Source organism: Pteropus vampyrus, unplaced genomic scaffold (genome assembly GCF_000151845.1).
Source record: "Pteropus vampyrus isolate Shadow unplaced genomic scaffold, Pvam_2.0 Scaffold331, whole genome shotgun sequence".
Lineage (NCBI taxonomy): Eukaryota > Metazoa > Chordata > Mammalia > Chiroptera > Pteropodidae > Pteropus > Pteropus vampyrus.
Window position 1 is genome coordinate 1,514,889 of NW_011889112.1, and position 20,531 is coordinate 1,535,419.

Consider the following 20,531-nt stretch of genomic DNA (forward strand, 5'->3'; position numbering starts at 1 on the left):
CTCTGTGCCAAGTGATTTCATACTTAGTATATCCCAGTACCAACCCTGAAAGCTAGTATACCCATTCCATAGATGACAGCATAAAGTCTCTGAGGATTTGTCTTTCTCACAGGATCTCCTGGGTCCCAAGATAGGACACCAACTCATGAACCATAGGAGAGCAGAGGTGGGGTGGTGAGGTGAAGCACATGCAGCTGTCTCTTGGCTGTGCCTCTTCTGGCCACACTCAAAGCTGGGAGAAGGAGAACTGATAGTTGGAGTGATTAGGGACATGGATACCCAGGGTGGGGGAGGATTAGGATCTCATATGTCCCCATACTGTTCCTAGGATCTAAGCACTCCTTAGCAAGCATTTTCTGACCTCGTATGGGTGACAAAAGTGAAAAAGATGCCATCCTTCCCTCACATGATTTTGTTTTACTGCTTTGGGTCCAAACGGTTTGTTTAAATAGGTGAAGAAAATGTCAAATAATACAAAAACAATGCTCTTTATTTAGGCAGCATTTTCAAACTTTGAATCTTTTGGTATCACTGTCTGATTTCTGATATATCCTCATTGCATGCTATGTTAGTTTAAATCTACTTATTTTTTAAAACTTAAATCATATATTTAAAAAATGTAATTAATCTTGAGCAATATCTGAAATATCTGCTGTAATGTGCCACTTATATTTTTTTCTTATTACTTTAAAAAATAAATATGTAAATCTATATTTTTAAAAATAATGTTTTCAGAGTACCACTTAAAGTCACCTTGTTGGTTACACTGAAAAACAGTAATTTGGTGCAAACCTTTGACCATATACTAAGGTCCCTCTCCAAAAGCCTGCCTACTGAATCCTGAAGATGTCAACACCCGGAGCTGGGCAGAGGGCCACGGGCAGCTGCCTGAACAGGGTAGAGGGGTTTAGAGATGATAACACACAATTGGGCCATGGAGATGCACTTACCTGCCTTTTAACTCAAGGGTCAGACCACTGCCTCCCTCCCACATGGAACTCCACATGATTAAGGCATCCCTGAGGGGCAGCAACTCTCTGAGTGCTGGGTGTGGGAGATCTGGAAGATTTCACAGGGAAGGTGGCATTGCTTTGCGCGTTGATGATGAAGGGAGCTCCCTGGAAGAGAAAGAAAAGAAAGGTGGAGTCTTTCAAGAAGAGATAGTGGTATAAGCAAAGGACAGGAGAAAGCTCGGTGGGCTCTGCTGCCCTGAATTTGGGAGGTGCCCCTGTGGCTGAGCCCAAGATAAAAAGGCACAATCTGGTGGTCCCTGGCCCCAGAATATTGGCCTGTACAGAGTTATAAATTTAAATAGCTCGTCAACTGAAAAACTGGCTCGTCTACCTAAAATACAAATCCTTATTTAAGACCGTATTTAAGACCTATTTAAGACCTTAACTCCTTCCCTTTCCCATGGCTCTATTTTCCCATAGCACTTAATGACCTCCAACCTTCTATAGATTCTGGCTTAATTACTTATGTTTAGTGCCATTTTCCTCTCCTTCTCCAACACGCCCCCCCTCCCCCTTGCAAACTCCAGGAGGACAGGAGTTTGGAAAGGGGATTGTGCTTCCATTACTAAAATATTTCAAAACTTAGCCTGTGTCTGGCACATAGTAAATGCTCAATAAGTATTTTAGTAAATGAATGGTGCAAGCAATAGGCTCTGATGTGTCCAATACTAATGTCAGTCTTAGGGTCTCAGAGCGCCATCAGGCAAAAGGCCCTGGTTCTACTCTGCCCCAGCCCACCCAGGTCCCTCCCAGTGGCTCCCTCCGGCTTCGGCTTCGGCTTCGGCTTCGGCTTCGGCTTCGGCTTAGGGCAGAACCTGATTTTGTGGCAAGAAGGAAGCAAGCAAGAGGCTTTGACATTTGTTTTGGCCAGACTTGCAGGCAAGGCTCTCCGCGGCTCCCGCCGGGCTCCGGACTCCATGAAGTATCCGTAAGTCCGGGCCGTCCCATTTACAGCGGAGTCCACAGCTTTAACCGACTTCACAGGGATGTGGGAGAGCCTGAGCTCTTAGTCCACCAGTATCCACGACTAGGGCAGGAGGAGGGGATTGTGTGGGGGAGGTTGGGACAGGGCGCCAGGGTGTTGAGGGGAGAAGTGGGGAGACTTTACCACCAGAGGGCGCCCGAACCCAGCCGCCGCTCTTTGGCTGACAGTCCGCAGCCCGCCAGGGCTTACGAGACTGTAGACCACCGCCGCCGCCGCCGCCGCCGCCGCCGCCGCCGCCACCGCCGCCACCACCGCCACCACCACCACCACCATCGCCCCCAGCTCTCCCACGAAGAAGTGGAGTTCGGGGACTGCCTGAGAACTGTCTTCTCTACTGTGTTGTTAGTTCTTCACAGGCAGGAACCAAGTCAGTGGGGTTCCCCGCTCTAGGCCCAGGGCCCACAAGTGGGTTCACCCAGAGTGAATGAATGAATGCAGAAAGAATGCAGTTTCACAGTGCATCTAATCTAGCATGAAAGCAGTTTTGGAAAAATAGACACAAACGACACTCATCCCCATGGCGGGAGTCCAGGAGCTCTTGCAGTTTCCTGCTGACCTCTCTCTTTGGTGGTCTCCAGCTGGAACAACGGAGCCCAGGCCCAGCAAGCCCAGCCCACTCCTTGTCTGGCCTAGACTCCGGTATTCCCCAGGGACAGAAACCTGTCCTTGGATGAACACCAGGACAGAATCCTCTACACTGGCTATACAGAAAAGGGTAAGGAGAGGTGGCTGGAGCCTCCTGTGGGAGACACTAGCGAGGCCCAAAAGGGAGCCCTTCTCACCAGGGCCTCCCAGGCAGCCTGCTGCACCCCAACTTGCTCAGGGTATTCAGGTTGGGCGCAGTGGCCTGCCAAGAGGGCTAGACACCACCGCGGGTCCTCTCTGCTGTTCTCTGGACCAGATAGGCCAACATCAAGGGCCTTGTCAGGGTGGGCAGAGAGAGAAGAAGAGGTGTTCTCTCAGCATTTTGGGTCTTGCAGGGCGTTCACTGGGGAGAGGGAGAAAACACTAAAGTTTACAGTTATTTCTAGCTTCCATTTATGGAGTACTGAGCACTTCGAGGTGCACTTCGAGGGAAGTCTCAATCAATTCCCTGGTTTTACTCCGCGGGGTGGGAACTGTAATTTGCCCATTTCACAATTGAGAGAACAGAGGTACAAAGTGTTAAACTTAATAAGATCCTAGGAAGAAACTGCTTTTGTTTCCTTTTGGCGGCACAGCATCCTATTTAGAGCCCCCGTTTTACAGTTGAGAAAACTGAGGCTTGACTAGTAAGCAATAGCGTTGGCTTGGAATCGGAGTTGCTCTGATTGCAAAGATCCATTTCGTATGCTCTTAGGCCAAGCTTTGGGGCAATGGCACAGTGGGCCTGGGCTGGTAGTCAAATTGAGGTCCTACGTTTCAAAAACAGGACGCTTTTAGCTACCTTGCATGTTACCCTCCCAGTCGGCCCTCACCCCTAGGACTGACATTGCTTTTCCTTGGTTCTCATTCAGTTCTCGCCTATGGGACTTAAGTTCTCCATCTGGACAACAGGAACAATATCCAACACTTCAGGCCAACCTCACTGCGCCGCTTGGCTTCTCACTGCGGTCAAGCTTACAGAGCAGGGCCCAGTGGAACCCACGAAGTCCAAAGAACTGAGAGCACCGCAGCCCCTTGGGTATCCCTGGAGTGGAGGAGGGGTGGTACGAAGGAGACAGTTGGAGCGAGCTTGTGGGAGGGGACACTGGTCAGAGCCCCTGGCCTCCTCCCGGACTCGGCTCCAGACCCGGCCCTCGCTGCGCGGCCCGCCCCTCGCCGCCTCTCGCCGCCCCTCCCCCTCCTCCACTGCTTTGCCTCTAAAGCGCCAGACGCGCTCTCTCTGCCGCCGCACTTTCCCTCTCCGCACCCGCCACAACTCGGTATCCGGCCTCGATCCTCCCGCTGCCGCCCACCCGTGCCATGGATGCCAAGGTTGTCATCGTGCTGGCCCTCGTGCTGACTGCGCTCTGCCTCAGCGACGGTGAGTACGCTCGGCGGCGGAGGCTGAGCAGGGTTTGGGCTCCGGGCTCCGGGTTCCGTGCGGGGCCTCGGCTCCTGTGCCTGCGCCCTTGCTACCCTGAGCGAACTCAGTTTGCGCTGCTTTGCATAGGGCAACGCAGCCCATTTCGCAGGGCGCAAGCTCTCGTGGTATGGCGTCTAGAGCCCCACGCGCAGCGCCACGTAACTGAGGCTTTGCTCCCCGCAGCCGGTCTCAGGCTCTGGGGCGACGGAGCGACCGCCAGACCTAGAGCGGGCTGCACAGAGATCTGGCAGGATAACTGAACTGGGTGGACACGCTGAAAGTGCGTTCCGAGTGGGCACTGGGGCGGGGGTCGGGGGGAGGCTCGGGTCCCTGGCCCTTGCCCACCCGCTCCACAGCTAGCTCCTTCCCGCGCCTTGCTCGGTTTCCAGAGACGAATAGGCTCTGAGGCTGTGCTGCTGCGCACAGTGCTGGAGATGGGATCCTCGGTTGGTGTAGGAGAGAGCTCTTTTGCAAAGCCCGACTTGCATCGTGGCATGCTTGCGGTGGCAGTGTGATCAGGTTCAGCAGCGTGGCGGCCCCTCACTCTGCAGCCACCCAGCCAGGCTTTGCGTACTGAGCATCTGTCGAGTTTGAGCCACCCACGCGGCCCATACTTCTGCATAGCGCCACGGTCCGCAGTCATGTACCTGGGCGCATATCCAGCCATGGCCTCCCTGCCTCTTCCAGGGGTCACCCTAAGGACGCCTAGAAGCACATACAGATCGAGCGTGCCCTAGCCTCCAAAACACACCTGCTAAACAGGCGCCTTTGTAGCCAGCCAAGCTAGTGCTCAACCTCAGAATGAGCCCCGCAGCAAAGTTTATTCGCCAAGTTCTTAGGCCATTGGGCAAGGTGGTGTCCCATTTCACCGAGAGGGAAAGAGCTTTTTTTTTTTTTTTTTCCTTTTGAAGCTTAAGAGAATCTATCTCCCTGTCCTGTCACAGGATACCACCGCTGCTGCTGCTGCTGCTGCTGCTGCAAACCAAAATAAACTGTTGCCTCTGAACACACAAAACAAAATCATGTTAGTCAGGCCATGCTGCCTATTCTGTTCTTGGCTGTGAAGTTTCCAACAAACTTTGGGAAAGGCTGAAGGACACGGAGTGCTCTTGGTGCAGCAGAGGTCTTTTCAAGGCCAGAGCTCCTGGAGCACTAGGCTGGGTTCTGGGAGGATCCTTGCTACATCCTGGCAGGTGGTGGCCATGGTGGGGAGGCCAGTGTGTGTAAGGTGAGCATGCATGGGACTGGGCCAAACAGGGGACCCTGGGCTAACAGGGGTTCTTGGCTGATCTCCGGAAAGTGTTCTTTAAAAGTGTAGCAAGTTGCCAGTCAGAGCTGCAGAGGAACCAGATCAAAGGCAGTTTAGAATTTTTCTCCTAGCTGAAAAAGTATGCTAAGCTGTGTCTCCACAGGTCATGGAGGCACTCAGATTTTGGTATTAATAATTGAGAAGTCTAGCGAGAGTGGAAGTGTCATTGTGCACCTCTCTGGGAAAATGATGTAGCCTCTAGCTGCCTTCTCCCCTGGGGAGCTGCAGAAAGACCTGGAATGTGGGAATCCAGGTCATTTAGTCCTGGGCACAGCTACCTGGAGTAGCACATCTACACACTGCTCCTGACCCTGAGAAGGGTTGGTCGCTTGCTCTCTTGGCAGCCAAGTGGTCAGGGCAGAGTCTCGGGCTCTAGGCTGCTCTGGTTTTCCTTGCATGCCAAAGCCAGAATGTACTTTTTGAACTCCTGGAGCCAGTGTACCCATGCTGAGTCCCAAAGCTGCACTTCAGAGACACCCTTGTTGAAGCTCAGAGCTTCCTGCCCTCACTCCACTGGCCAACCTCAGCCAAATAGCTGGGCACCTGAGTGCCTGGGCCTCCAGGGGTTAAACTCAGGGTAGGCCCCATTCCCAGGCCTGAGTGGAGAGGGTGGCTGGGGCTTCTGTCTCTTTATAGAGTGGAAGGTTCTCTAGTAAATGCTCTGAAACAAAGCTAAGGTCACCAGGTCCCAACCCCCAGTAACACCTGGGCTAACCAGGTATCTTTTCTGTATATGGAGTCACATCCAAAACAGTTGGAAAAGTTAATAATATTGACAAAAAAGCTGTAAGAAAGGACAGCAGGTGGACACAGTGCTAAGTTCTCTCGTAAAGGCATTCGTGGCTCTGTCACTTTAGAAAACCTTTTGAAATTCCACACTTGATAGGAAGGCAACTGGGTCCTGGGAGCAGGAATAAGAGTTGCCTTTGAAGGAATGGATAATACCAGGGGATGAAAGGGGAAAGAGGAGAAAAAGAGAAAGCCTGTGTTTTGAGTCCAGAGTAGGCTCTCATTTATGGCCTGTTCTTTACTGTGTGGTTAGTGGAACCAGAACAGCTTCTTGGACACTGAGAGCAGCAGCCTCCACTCACTATAGTATTCATATCATGTACCTTCCAGCTCCCTATTGCTCTGGGTTTGAGGCCTATCCTGCCTCACCACCTGCCGAGTTTCTGCTCAGCTCAGGAGGACCCATGAATTCTAGAGAAACCTGGAGGCGGACACTCAGAGGGGAGACTGTCTCCTCCTTTACCCAGACTGTCCAGCCCCCAGCCCTGAGGCTGCTTTCCCAGGTGATCTGGTTACAGAGCAATACAGACATCTCATTTAGGGGCTGGGTGCAGTTGTTAAAGTCAGGCCCTAATGTAAATTTTCTGAAGTTAGATGAGGGGTCATGTGAAGGTTGCCCTGATGGCGTCCAGCAACCAGAGTCAACTGAGTGCCCTGAGTCAGGCTTTCTTCCTCTGTTTTTAATGGTGTCGCATTTTGTTTTGGGGAGGAGGGGTGGTCTGCTTTTCACTCCCAGACTTGGTGGCTCAATAGGCTGCTGTACCCAGGTCATGCCATCTCTCAACTGAATGCAGCCTTTAGGAAAAAAAAGAAGTCTCTCACTTGCATGGTTTCTTGCAGTTTCCCCAGTTCTCTTGCCCAAAAGTGCAGAACTTCAGAACCACCAGGAGGCTTCTGAGAGCTCTGTAAACAGGAGCACTTAAAAAAGAAAAAAGAAAAAAATTCTGGACTAAATATTCTCAGACATACATCTAATCCCTAATGAAAGAATCCACAAATTCAAATAATTTAGGTTATTAAGTAGGGCTGGGATAAAATCTGCAGGAAAAAACCCCTCACAAATCCCAGCTCCTCCCCATCCCCCCAGGGTTTGCAATTCTAGACTTAAAGGTGAGGGTGGATTCTGCAGAAGCCCTTTGCTAATTTACACTAATGAGTGTCAATTATGGCATTTTGCAAATTGGTGAATTAGCAAACAAAGATGTAATACAATCTAGGAGGCTGTAGGGTCTTTGCACAGGCAATGAAAGCCACATTTGACTCCAGCCTTGATAATCTCCATGCCTTTGCATGAGTGCTGGGGAAAGAGTGGGCCCTTGGCCTGCCTTCTGGGGACTCCCAGGTAGGAAGCCGGCCTGGATTCTTTTGTGGTTGCCTGGGCTTAAGGTAAATATGAGGCAAGAAGATTGCAGGTGGGGGAGGGCAGCATTCTCAGGCGAGCTGTGATGGTGTCCTGGATGATGCCTACACTAGAAGAGGAAGGAGAACCTGGAGCCTCTGTATTCCTCCTCTCTGTGTAGGAAAGACTTCCTCAGTTGGCCCTGGAGGAGTTAATTTTGCAAAGAGTAACTGGGAACCTCAGTTCCTTAGACTGAAACAGTTCTCATCTATGATTAACATCATAGATGTTAAGACACCTGACGAAGGCTTCTTATTTTAATTTCCCCACCCTCCTTCCTAGGGTCCCACACTCTACAGGTATTTTTGGCCTCTTGCCCTGTCAAAGTTGAGCCTGAGACTACCAGATCTCACCGTGCTACCCAAGGAGAAAGTCTTTGCCAGGACGCACTGTGACTCATCCCACTGCTCTCCATCCGGCCGTCATTCCACCATCTTCTCCCCCAGCTGCAGACCCAGATACATGTGTATCTGCGAGGACTGGCAAGATAATAACAAGTTGCTTTGTTCTCATTACCACTTCCAGGAAAACCGGTCAGCCTGAGCTACAGATGTCCTTGCCGATTCTTCGAGAGCCATGTTGCCAGGGCCAACATCAAGCATCTCAAAATCCTCAACACTCCAAACTGTGCCCTTCAGATTGTGTAAGTTGGAGCATCATCCCTCAGGAATATTACATGTAATGGGTGCAGTAACATCTAACTGGCAGACTTGGTAAAGCTAGAGACACATGCCAAGTCTCCAGCCTTGAACTTGGCAAAATTAGAGACAGTTGTTATACTGCGCAGATTTGAGTACACCACCAGGCAGTAGTTTCCAAACCCATTCTGACCCTTGTGGTGCCTTGCTATGCTCATTGTAGTCCTTGTCTCTTCTTTCCAAGCTTACTTCCTTCAGCACAGGAAATAACAGCATATTTGGACACATCTCCAGACTGGAGAAACATGGGCCTCATCAAAGTTTGTGCTCAAGTTCAGTAATTAGCCAGTCCTGCCAGTTTCAGGGCTTTGGTACTCTAAATTAATTCTTTCTTACATAGCACAAATTCACAAAACCCAAATTTAGTTGAAGTCATCTTTAACCATTTGGTAAAACTCAAAATTATCAGCTCACTTAACTACATTTTCTCAAACACAACATATCTGTTTTTGGTTTTGCTAATGCTAACATTTGATTTAATTCCTGTAGGAAATGAGACAAACCAAAATCACACATGCATAAAACACAGAGATCTGTGGGCTTTGGTGCAGGTGGCTGGGCAAGGTGTGCAAGAAAGCCACACGTGACTATCCATTGCTTGGCACTCCAATGCTCCTATGTACCAATACTTGCACACAGTAAGCATCCTAGTGTGTCTAGATGCCAGGGAGGTGATGCTAGGCATCTCCTGGGTGAGATCTCACCTCCTGAAAAGTCCCAGTACTAAAAACAGTTGGGGACACAGCAGTTAGAATGGCAGCTGCAACTTCCTAAAGACTTTTTTACCCAACACGAACTTTTAGGTTCAATTTTTTTTTTTGCCTTGATGGATTTTTTTTTGCTTTGCTGCCTTGATGGATTTGTCATTTACAAATTTTTCAGAGCATTAGAATATTAATGTATTTTCACTTACTTTGCTTGTAATAAAATACTATCTGTCCTTTGAGGGGTATGATATTTTATCAGATATTGAATTTAACAGCATTGGCCTGCTTTACAGTACAGATTATGCTGATTCACTTGCCTAGGAATGCACTTTATAATTTTCAGCTCCGGGCAGACACAAAGTCAATAAACAGTAGTACTCAGATTTGAACTTACTTCCGTCCACCTTGCTTCAAGCTACAACCCTCTACACACCTCATTCACTTAATAGGCAGGCTGTGCGAAGACTCCTCTGGGTGTCCCAGAGCCACAGTGCTGGCCTTAGTTGTCCTCATACACCTGTGAGTGGCTGGCCAGGAGTGTTCTCAAGTTACTTGAGATTACCTCGTACCCAGGGCTTTAAGGACAGGGATCCAAAGATAAGTCCAGGTCTTTCTCCAGGAGTTTCTAGGCAGAGAGGCTGTGAATGGACTTGAGAAGTGAGAGGAAGATGTGGTATGAACTTTTGAAAAACAATTGAAATGATGAAACATTCAGTAAACTTGTAAAATCTCTCTGAAAACCATTTTCTGGCAAAGCATCTACACTACCTCTCCCCTAACCTGCACTGGCCCTCCCCTCATTACACTCTCACCTCTCCCCATCCCCTAGATTATTTCAGTTCCTCTTTGCAGATTTCCTGCTTCCAGGCTTACTCTTAATTCTGTCTCCCATGTACTATTAAGATGGTCCATCGAAATAAATACCTGCCTCTGTTACTCTCCAGTTTAAAATTCTCACAAGTTCCCATAATCATGCATATAAAGTCCCACTTCTGTCTACAGGCTTCTTGAGCATCCTGTCTCCCACTCTTCCTTCACACTCTCTGTGTGCTGTTACCCTCTGGTGTATTTGCTCTTGCTTTGCCCCCACCCTGCCATACTTCATTTGCCCAGCTCCTACTTATTCTTCACTGTCCAGCTCAAATGATCGCTATGGGAATTCTTTGTGGTATGCCCCCTAAAGACCTTTTCACTTCCTGTATCTCTGCTGTAAAACTTGCCACACTGCTAGCATTGTGTTTCACTAGTGCACTTTAGTTCCTCATGAACCTGAGCCTGCCAAGCAGATACTTGGCTCCAGTAAAGGTTCTGACATGAGTGTCGGATGAACAAATGCACAGCACAGTTCACAGCAGTGCCTTCTCCTATTTAGCTGCACATTGTCTCTTCTTCTGTTTTGGCAGGGCAAGGCTGAAGAATAACAACAGACAAGTGTGCATTGACCCAAAATTGAAGTGGATTCAGGAATACCTGGAGAAAGCTTTAAACAAGTAAGCACAACAGCCAAAAAGGACTTTCCACTAGAGCTACTGGAGGAAAGCTAAAACTGTATGAAAGGTGAAAAGGCAAAGGTGCAGGGAGGAGGAAGGCCTGAATGATGAGGGCCAGGTGTGCCTATGGGGCAGTGCATTGACCTGGGAATGGGCAAGAGGTTTGCCCAGCATATACACAATTGCATTTATGGCATATGGTACGATATCACAGCTTATATTCATTTGCACCCCGGACCCTTGCACATTGACTATTTTATAACTGGGGTTTTTCTAAGAAATTGTATTATCTAAACAGCATTTCTCTCCAGTCACTTCCCTCATGATCATCACAGTCATCATCATTCTCATTATTATTATTTTTTTTAATCAGTGATTACTTCAAGATTTGTATTTGGTTTGTTTTAAAGTTTTACCTCTTCTCCCCTGGGGAGTCTGAGCACAGTCAGGTGATAGCCAAGCATGGAGCTCAAAAAAGTGTCCCTCCTCCAGACGCTAAGGCATGAGGAAGATTATGGGCAGCTCCCGCAGGGTACACCCTTCCTGAAATGAAGGCTCAAGGTGGCTTTCAGATACCGACTATGCTAGCCACCACCTGCATCTTCTCTTTCAAGCTCAGTGAATGTACCTGTGAGCTCCATGTAGAAGCCACTGCCACTGGGGGCTGTGCTCAGAGACCTACCAAACATTCTTAGCCTCTCCCTGCCTCCAAGAGCATGCTTTAATCTTGCTTCTGCTTCTCATTTCTGTATGCACTCAAGGGAGGAGGATGGTCACTGGGCTCCTGCCCTGCAGCTCCCTCCTCCCTTTGCCCTCCCTCCTGCTCAGGCCCTCTGTGAGTATCTGCTCTGCTCCTCCAGAATGAGACTGGCCTTCTCTTGGGGCATGGGAGACCATGTCTTTGCCTTCCCATGAACGACAAGTCTTTGCAGATTCAAATGCAGTTTTCAATCAGAGAGCTTGCTTTGAGGATTTGGTTTCTGTGATTGTCCCTGAAGCCTGTGTGTGCCATGAAGGCTGTACAAATACCAAGGTTTCTGAAATCTGAGGTGAAAAAATAAATGAAAAAACAAGCCTCTTGCCACTAACCCATGCTCCTGAAGCTACAGCAGGGTTTCAGGTTGCAATCAGAAATGTTGGCACAATGAAATTTCCACGCATAAATGTGATCCACAGATGGGCCTGGTGCTATTTGTAACTTTTTGCAAGGCATTTTTTTAATATATTTTTGTGCACGATTTTTAAACATTTCTTTAGAAAACAAATGTATTTCAGAATATATTTATAGTTGAACAATTCATACATTTGAAATGGAGCCATATGGATGTCAGTAGGTTACATTTTTCTATTATCTTAAACTACTGGCAGTTTGTAAAGAAATACATATGACAGAAATGTGATTACATTACAGCTTTTAATGTTAGCCACAGTGTATTTTTTCACTTGTACTAAAATTGTATCAAATGTGACATTATATGCACTAGCAATAAATGCTAATTGTATTATGGTATAAACATCCTACTGTATGTGGGAATTTATTTACCTGAAATAAACTCCATTAGTTGCTAGACGCGGAACTCTTAAACATTTCCCAGTTTTGTGAAAATAAGCTAGCCTACTGGTTAGGCGCTTTAGATCCCTCAAGTTTTTGCATCTCTCTCTCTCTCTTTTTTTTTTTTAACCCAGTGGAAGCAGCAGTGCTAGTTTTCTGAAGAATAATACTCGACTCACTAATTCCTCTCCCATTCTTTCTCCTCGTTCTCCTAACATCCCCATGTAATCTCTAGAGACTCAACCCTTGTAATATCCAGCTCTCACATTTTCCCATGTAAAAATCCCATGATTCCAGCCCATGGTTAATATCTAGCTTTCTCTGGAACAGGTAGTCTTATTCCATAAATCATTAAATACCATTCAGCCTGAATCATTTTAATGTGATGGTCATGAGCCAGTTGCTCTAATAAAATTCTGCTAACCAGCTCTCTCCCTCGCTCTCCAGAACAATCCCAGTCATTCCCAGCAGGTGTGCACAGGCATCCAGAAAGGAGAGGTGGTGTGGGGCCGCCTTCTTTCTCCTCTCCTAGATGGCCTCCTGAACCTAAGCCTCCAGTCTCCTTTGATTTGCAATGCAGAGATTCTTTAGATAAAGCCAGAGAGTTCAGCTCTATATTGAGAAAGAAGAAAGCCCTGGAAAGCAGGTTGGGGTGAGATAGAGGACCATGTCCAGCCTGGCCCTGGCTGCCTTCACACCCTTTTAGATGTGAATTCCTTTCCCCCCTGGAAGCCTCAGGCAATAGCTAGAGCCAGGGTCAACTTGGCAAATTGGAGATTGCTGATACCAGGTTTTGTGGAAGCCCGTATAACATTTTTTTTTGAATCAGGGCAAATATCTAACTTATTTTAATAAAATACTGATGGACAGTGTTTTGCCCAGGGACCTCCAGGCCTGGGACTGAAGACAGAGTGAAACTGAAACACAGGCCAGTGTTAAATATTGTGCAGACTGAGACAGACTCTTGTTTATTTCTTCATTATTAATGATTCTACTAATTTTATCGAAGGGGGCACAGAGAAGAAAAAGTGGGGAAAAAAGAAAAGATAGGAAAAAAGAAGCGACAGAAGAAGAGAAAGGCTGCTCAGAAAAGAAAAAACTAGTTATCTACCACCTCGAGATGGACCACAGTGCACTCTGCTCTTGTCTCTCCCCGTGCTTTGTAAATTTGCTCTAATTCTCCTCCAGGGCAGACCTCCCTGCCTCCTGGGTGGCCGCTCAGACTTCCAAAGGGGAGCAGTACTTTACCACACCTGTGGCCACACTGGCTCCTGCATTTATGTGCTTATTAAGGTCTTTCCTGGTTTGCTAAGTTATGAAGAAAGTAGTTGTACAGAGACTGGAGTTGGAGTCTAGGACACAGGGACTGCGTGCTCAGGACCCCATCTAGAGTGTCTGGGGTCTCCAACGTTGCCCTGGACTGCTAAGCCTCCCACCCTGCCCTCCATTCCCTCTCAGAAGGCCCTTGATAACTCTGGAGCTTACATAGCTCTGCATACTTACGATCTGCTATGAAACTTGTATCTGATACCAGCATGTGGCCACCTAGCTACTGTGCAGAGCAACCTACTAGACCACCAGCAGAGCCTTGGCCTGCAGGGGGCATGAGTCCTATGCTCTCTCATTCGCTGCTGCTGGTGCTGCCCATCCTGGCCTTCTTGGGCAGGACTGGCTGTGGCCATTACATTTGCCGGTGATAAAGGACTCCTTTTCCCAAGTGTCCATGCTTGGCCCTCCACTGCTCTACCACCTAGAGTGGGACTTCTTCAGTACCCCCTCCCTAGGCCTTGGACTGTGCGAACAGCTTTACCTCCAAGCTTGGGTGGGTTTCTACACACCATGCCAGGGAGAGTGGATATGAGCTCTGCATCCCCAGAGAGCAGATGTGGAAGTGCTTCTCAGGGAACTCCCTTGCTGGTTAATTCATTTTGTAGATTCCTCATACGGGTCCCCGACAACATGGAGGAAATCCGTGAAGGGCCTGCAGCTCCAGGATGCCTAGCCTAACCCCTCCCCACTTTTTTTGCTGGAGTCTTCATGACCCTGTGTAATTAGGTTGTAGGACACAGATTCCTAGGCCTTCACTCATGGGAAATATCTGCCTAAAGTGAACATGGTTTAGTTTCTAAAACTTTCCTTACTCACCTCCCTACATAATTACTTCTGAGATTTCTTGCTAAGTCTCTAATTTATACCGAAAGGAAAGGGATCACAGGGAGGCCCTGATGTCAGTAGTGCTTTGAAAAAGGTTGCCTTAAATATCTACTCTTCTCCCCGTTCCCCCATTACACATAAACACACACACACTCTGCATCCTGGACCCCTCGTCATAATTTCAGTCCATGGATCCAGAAAGATGAAGTGGATGGAGGACAGAGCAGATGGATTTCAGGAGAAGACATCTCAAAGTCCCTGCATGTCATAATCACCTGCGTCACATAGCTCTGTGGACACATGCTCTAATGTGTTCCTTTGTGAGTGCAGCTTAAGAACATTACAGCCTTTCTTTCCCTGCTGTCGAAGTGTCCTGGTAGGCCCCTGCAGCCAAAGACCTTTTGTTCTCCACTTCCATTCTTTTTAGCTGTCTAACTCTCCCAGTCTGGGCCCCTCTTGCAAACAATGGGGATAGCAGGCTTATTCCTGGGTGTGTAGGGGCCCACTTCACCTTGCCCTCCCACCTCTGAAGGCATCTAGATGTTACCTTGGCTGCCTAAGCCTGTGGTAACTTTCTGAGGAAGCAACAGCAGGTCTGGTCCATGGGAGCTTGACTGGGCTAATCCTAAGACTTAAAAAAGCACCCGCGAGAAGGTCAGACCTGAGCTATCCCCCCACCCCTCACCCCACCCCCACTATCCTTCATTCCTCACACTGTAGAAGCATCCGTCTTTGTGCCTAGAGAGGGTGACAGGTTCGTCCTACATGCCAAGGAGAGCTGACTGCCCTCCAGCAACAGTAAGTCAAGCTGTTGCTGCCCTGAAGTGACAAACTGCTTTCTGTATGCCTCCCACCAATCCTGGGGCAGTTGGGGGTACAGATACTAAGAGAACTGGCCTCATGTTAGGAAATTCAGGAAAGCATTGTCCTGGCATTACATCACTCCATTGGCCTTGGACCTCGCTGTATCTGACAAATGAGCATAACCCCAGTCTTGCTGAAGTATCCCGGGTCACTGGGGAAGAGCTGAAGAGCTGGACCTCCATGCCATGGTGGGTTGCAGCTGGGCAATATTCACGCATCTGTGCCAGGTGAGCGGTGAGCAGGGCCACCCCTGTACTCAGTCCCTGGGCCACCCCTGGCCAAGCCACTGAGAGGTCCTGGGGTGACTGTGGGAGGTGGGTGGAAACAGTGGGTGGTGCTGAGGCCCTGGATGAGCTGACAGCCTGGGCTGGGCTCCATGTGAGGCCAGGCCTAGCTTCGACACTAGGTGAAAATAGTACACCCTGTCGTGTGTGACCACTGTGCCTGGCTAGCTCCATGACCTCATTCATCTGCCATGCTTCATGCTTGCTGTATCAGTCTGTCCACTCTGCTTCCTACCTTCCATCCATTCCTCTGCTTCAGCCATGACGTCTCTCCTACTACCCTTCCCTACCCAGGGCCTCTGAAGAGAGATGCAGCACCATGGTGATTTGGAATTTGGAGATTAGGAGTGGGGGCACTGTTGGAACGAGCTCAGTGTCTCAGCGTGAGGCCTGGCCACTGCGAGAACTTGCCTTAATGGTGTCTCCCTCTCTTCTTGTTAACAGGAGGTTCAAGATGTGAGAGGCGCAGGTTGGGTCAGACGCCTGAGGAAGCCTTACAGTAGGAAGCTGAGTCTGAAACAGTGTTAAGAAGGGCCCCCAACAGTTCCCTTATGCAGCCTGGGCGGGGCTGAATGCATTTCCCAGGGCTTTGTTTTGCACAGTTTGCCTTACTTTCACTGTTTGATTATGTAGCAAAATATATTCTGTTTATTTTCATTTAGCTCGATTATCTAATGTCACTGGTGGCAGATAGGAACTTAGACAAAACCATTATAATTTTACATTATAATATGTTTTCCATGGAGCCCCTGGTCTGACTACGGGTTCCTGAATTTTATATTCCTGAACTGCACAGGCTGGGACCCCAGGCTGAGGGAGCCTTGCCTACATTATCATGTTCTGGGACCGACAGCCACTAGGAGATATCAGGACTAGTCAGCATGGGCAAACCCTAGTGAAGGCAGCCACAAGGGATAATGGAGGGTTAGGTTCCAGAGGGCCAGGCAGGAGGCCCACCCTTCCTCTAAGTGAGCATCACAGGGCTTCCCTGAGCTAAGGCAGGCAGGAGTGTGAGGCCAGGATAGGGCAAGATGCACCCTTCATCCCGAGCTCTCCTCTACATCTCATCACGTTCTTCTCATCATTCTTTCTCTCATCCATCATCATGTGTATCCAAGACTGTCTCCATGACCCTGGAAAAGAACTCTCAAGATGAAAGCTTTAATTTAAACTGAGCACCAAGAAACAAATCAAAACATATTGTGTTACCAGGTCCTGGAAATGCTGTGCACATCTGTGTCGTTTGGAATATTATCTGTTGTCCAATTCTCTGTTTTTGTTCAAAGCTAATGTCCTCTGTGCTGTATTGTGGGTTCCACGCATGCAGAGGCCGAGAGCGAGGAGATGCCCCTCAGGGTCTCTGACCGGGCCCCTGATTAGGGCTGTGATATTTTTGAATGGATGACTTTGTGTTCCCCACTGATCACAGAGCCATGGTGGATCAACAGAGCTCAAGGGAATTCAGGTTGCAGTAGTACTGACCTCTGAGGACACTGACCCTCAATGTTTCCATTGATGTTGATACCTCAGAACTATAGAGTGCTTTAACTTTGTTGTGTCAAGCCCAGCATTTTTCTGGGAATGACAGGAATAACAAGAAAAAATTCTCAACTTTTTTTGGTTTGGAAAACCTGATCCATAAAATATTCAATACTGAGTATTTCTTCCTGATTAAAATCTAACCTCATTTTTTTTTCACCATTTGGCAATCCCTCATCTTTTGCCTTGCACAGTGGACCCTGGACCTTCTCTGCTACTGCTGTTACCTGTGCTTCCAGGACATCCAGCAAGGCGTTCCTCTTAGAAAATGATGGAGCATTATTAAAGTTGGTTAAGAACCCTGATGTTTGGGGCATTTCCCTTTAATGAGGGCATTTTTTAGAATTACATTAAACAGCTTAAAATTTTTGCTTTTTAAAAAGGTAGGCACTTGAGGGTTTTTTGCATTTTTGCTTATTTGTTTGCTAGTTTATCATTTGGTCTCACTAATATTTTTCCCCTTTGATTAAAGATCCCAGTAAAATTTTTATAATTAAGAAAATAGAAAAAAAAGGATAAAATAAGGAAATATATCAATTGACAAGACACTGCAAATAACATGCAGAAAGTATAGTATAGTAAATTTATCTTGAATTGTAGGTGTCTTTATATTTAATAATCTTTGGGTTATTAGTAACATGTTAGGCATTTCTATAAATATTTCTTAAAATTTGATCTTTATGGTAGAAGGCCAATTCATCAACCAAAAATTCATGTCCTCTAAACAGCTATGTTATATTGAAAAAAATAGAGTATCGGAGACCTTTATTAGTTATAAGGGATACAGAACCTTCTTTTAAAATTAACCTGTCTCTATAGGGCTCCTGAATTATACATGAAATTATTGAATTTTCAGTGGTAGGGTCATTTTCCAGGTAATCTAAGATATTTTAAAATCTCATGAAAAATTTGGAAGCATCTTTTTCTAGAATCCATGAACCAGAACCATTAAATCTGTTACTCCAAGGAAATAAATATGCCCCTGAATCCTGATTACAGTTAAAGAATCATTTCTGTTTCTCCCCTATAGGAGAAAAAAATAGGTAAGAGTAGAAACTGCAAGAAAAATTATTTGTGTAACAATTTCTCTACTTTCAACCTGCTTCTAAAAGGAGACTTCCTACCTAAAGCAAATATGCATTTAAATAGGTCATTTGCAAAGGAAAAGGCTCTCCCTCTTGCTTTCAAAATACAGGTCAAGTGCATTAGGTGATTAAGGGTCACCCAGCTGTTTCTCCAGGTCCAGAGCTGCCTCTACCTGAGCTTCTCTTGGGCTTGTTGTAACCTCCAAGGTGGTCCTCCACTGCCAGCCTCTGCATCTCTGGGAGAGGGGCGACTGTAGGGACTGGGGCTCACAAACATGCTGTTTGTTGGAATCCGAATCTCTGCCATGTGTTGTTTGCACTGTTCTTTGTCCCACTTCTGCCAGGTGCTGAGACCCCAGCGAGGAGGCTCAGGAGAGGCTCTCTGCTTGTCTGAGCAGAAGGCCTGCATAGCAAAAGGCTACAGTGCTCCCTGTGTGAAGTCCAGAGAGTTTCTAAGCCTTTCTATTGGATCAGATTTCATCTTCCTTTTCTGACTACGGTCTGATATAATCACCATAGGCTCCCTCACTGGGTCTTCATCAGCTTTCCCGGGTGTCACACCCTTTTGCAGCTGTGGAGTCCTGATCCCTCTATACATCTCCCCTGAACCATGCTGAGGGAACCCTATTCTTGGGAAATGCTCCCTAGAAATATCCACATCCGCTCAACAGACCACTGACATAGCCAAGTTAAAAAAAGAAAATAACACAGAAAACTTGTTATTCTGAAAACTCGCTGGACTCTCAGTCTCTGAGCAGTGATGGATTCAGTGTTAAATGTGATGAATACTGTATTTTGTATTGTTTGAATTGCATCTCCCAGATAATGTGAAAATGGTCCAGGAGAAGGCAGCTTCCTGTATGCAGTCTGCTTTTTTTAAAAAATAGTAACATCTCATTTTGAGAAACAATTTCTACTTTGAAGTCATATCAATGAAAAGATGTATATGCACTTATAATTGTCCTAATAAAGACATGTATTCAAATGTAGCAGCCAACAGGTTGAAATTAGTATTACCAATTGAATTTTCCAGACTTGGTTTTTCTCCCTCAAACCCTAGACAGAGGGGTGTGTAATCTTAGCTACTGTGGTTAGTTGAAAACAGGCCATCGTAATGCTAAACATGAACAAGAATTCTGGGGGCCTCCCTGCCTCTCTAAGTCCACTGATTCTTTGCTAGGAAAGGCATACCCTTTTTTCCACTTGTACTTGGTTTTGCTGGAACCACGTAAACACAAGCTGGTCCTCTGCTCCAGAAAGGATGGATGGTTTTGTGCAAGGGCCCAAGTATTTGTCTGAGAGCTGTGGTGTAGGAGATCTCTCTCTACTCTGTACTTGTCAGGTTTAGGGGAAGAAAACAGAGGCCCTGTTTCTGAAGGCACTGCTGAGGACCCAGCACCCTGTACCTTTTCTGTCCTGTGCAGGGGCCCTTCTGGAAGCCAGACACTGATTCTCTCAACTACTGCCAGCCAGCACTGTTGTGGACATTGCAGACAGGGATGAGCCTGACAGGCAGAGCTTTGTCCTTACAGAGGTCAGCCATTTCACACGGTTATACCACATTCTCTCTTGTCTGCAGTCAATTATGCTGGAAAGAGAGGCCATACAAATACCCCAAATATCTAAGTACAGATTATTCTGTCCTCTGGACCTTTTTGCCTGGAAGACCAGATGTGACCAGCTCACTGCTGTGCTCAGAACCTCCCCATTATGTATAGGGTGATGGCAATGTGGTTGCTATGTTGCAGATGGAATGAAGGAAGAAAGAAGGGTCAGAGGAGGCCACAGAGGCATTGTGGTGTCCTGAGACAAGTGCGGGTGTGGAGATTAGCAGAGCAGTCCTTAAGTCCTGGTCTCTCTGCTCACTCTGAGATTTGAGACATACTCCTTACCCTGAGTCTCAGTCTCCCCAGCTATGACACTGAAGCTTAGTATCATCAGGAGATATGAGGATTAGACTGGAGCCATTTTGCTCCCTCTCTCCACTTGCTGTTCCCTGTAGTCCACAGAGGTGGAATCAGTTCACAACTGCTCTACTTAAATGCTTAGCAAAGCTTAGACACCAACTGGAGGTACAAGTGATTCAATTGGAGCTTCTCCCTCACAGCTGTCAGGTGGAGAGAAAGAAGCTTCTTTGTAGGAGTTAACAACATCTGGGTTAATTTTCAGTGACGTTGACTCTTCACAACGATGTCATAGAAACAAACAAACAAAAAATCCAGAACAGTGCTGGCCTACTGTGCTCTACCTGGCTGCTGGCCCTCATTAGTCAGCCAATATCTGCGATGCCTGGCATGTCTGTACTAGGTGATATGGAGACTATGGTGAGCAAGACAGCTTGCTCTCTGATTTCATGTAGCCTATAGTCTGGCAGGCTAACTTACAATTAAGTGAGCATATTCCTAAAGTGTGGATCATGTAAGAGAGGTGTCAGAGAAGCTAGAATACCATCAAGGGCTTCTAAAAGAAGCTCTGACAAAGCTGAGACCTAAGAGAAGTAGATTCTTTTGGAGTGATCCATTGACCCATGAGGACTGCAGTTGAGAGCCCATGTGAGGTCTTGCTGTGAGTTAGAAATGAGAACTTATTCTGCCAGGGATGTAGCTCATATGAGGA

At 47.3% G+C, this 20,531-nt stretch overlaps 1 protein-coding gene across 2 annotated transcripts; it reads left to right on the forward strand.

The window, feature by feature from the left end:
- Positions 1 to 3,810: 3,810 nt before the first annotated feature.
- CXCL12 (C-X-C motif chemokine ligand 12) lies at positions 3,811 to 18,895 on the forward strand. 2 transcript variants are annotated; one of them, XM_011378143.2, is made up of 4 exons: positions 3,811 to 4,003; positions 8,068 to 8,185; positions 10,351 to 10,437; positions 12,999 to 15,708. In XM_011378143.2, the coding sequence occupies exons 1-4, from the start codon at positions 3,943 to 3,945 to the stop codon at positions 13,090 to 13,092; spliced, it is 360 nt and encodes a 119-aa protein (XP_011376445.1). In that variant the 5' UTR covers positions 3,811 to 3,942; the 3' UTR covers positions 13,093 to 15,708. The 2 variants fall into 2 exon arrangements, with proteins under 2 accessions (XP_011376445.1, XP_011376446.1); XM_011378144.2 differs by lacking the exon at positions 12,999 to 15,708 and adding an exon at positions 15,736 to 18,895 and having other exon boundaries at positions 3,813 to 4,003.
- Positions 18,896 to 20,531: the final 1,636 nt, after the last annotated feature.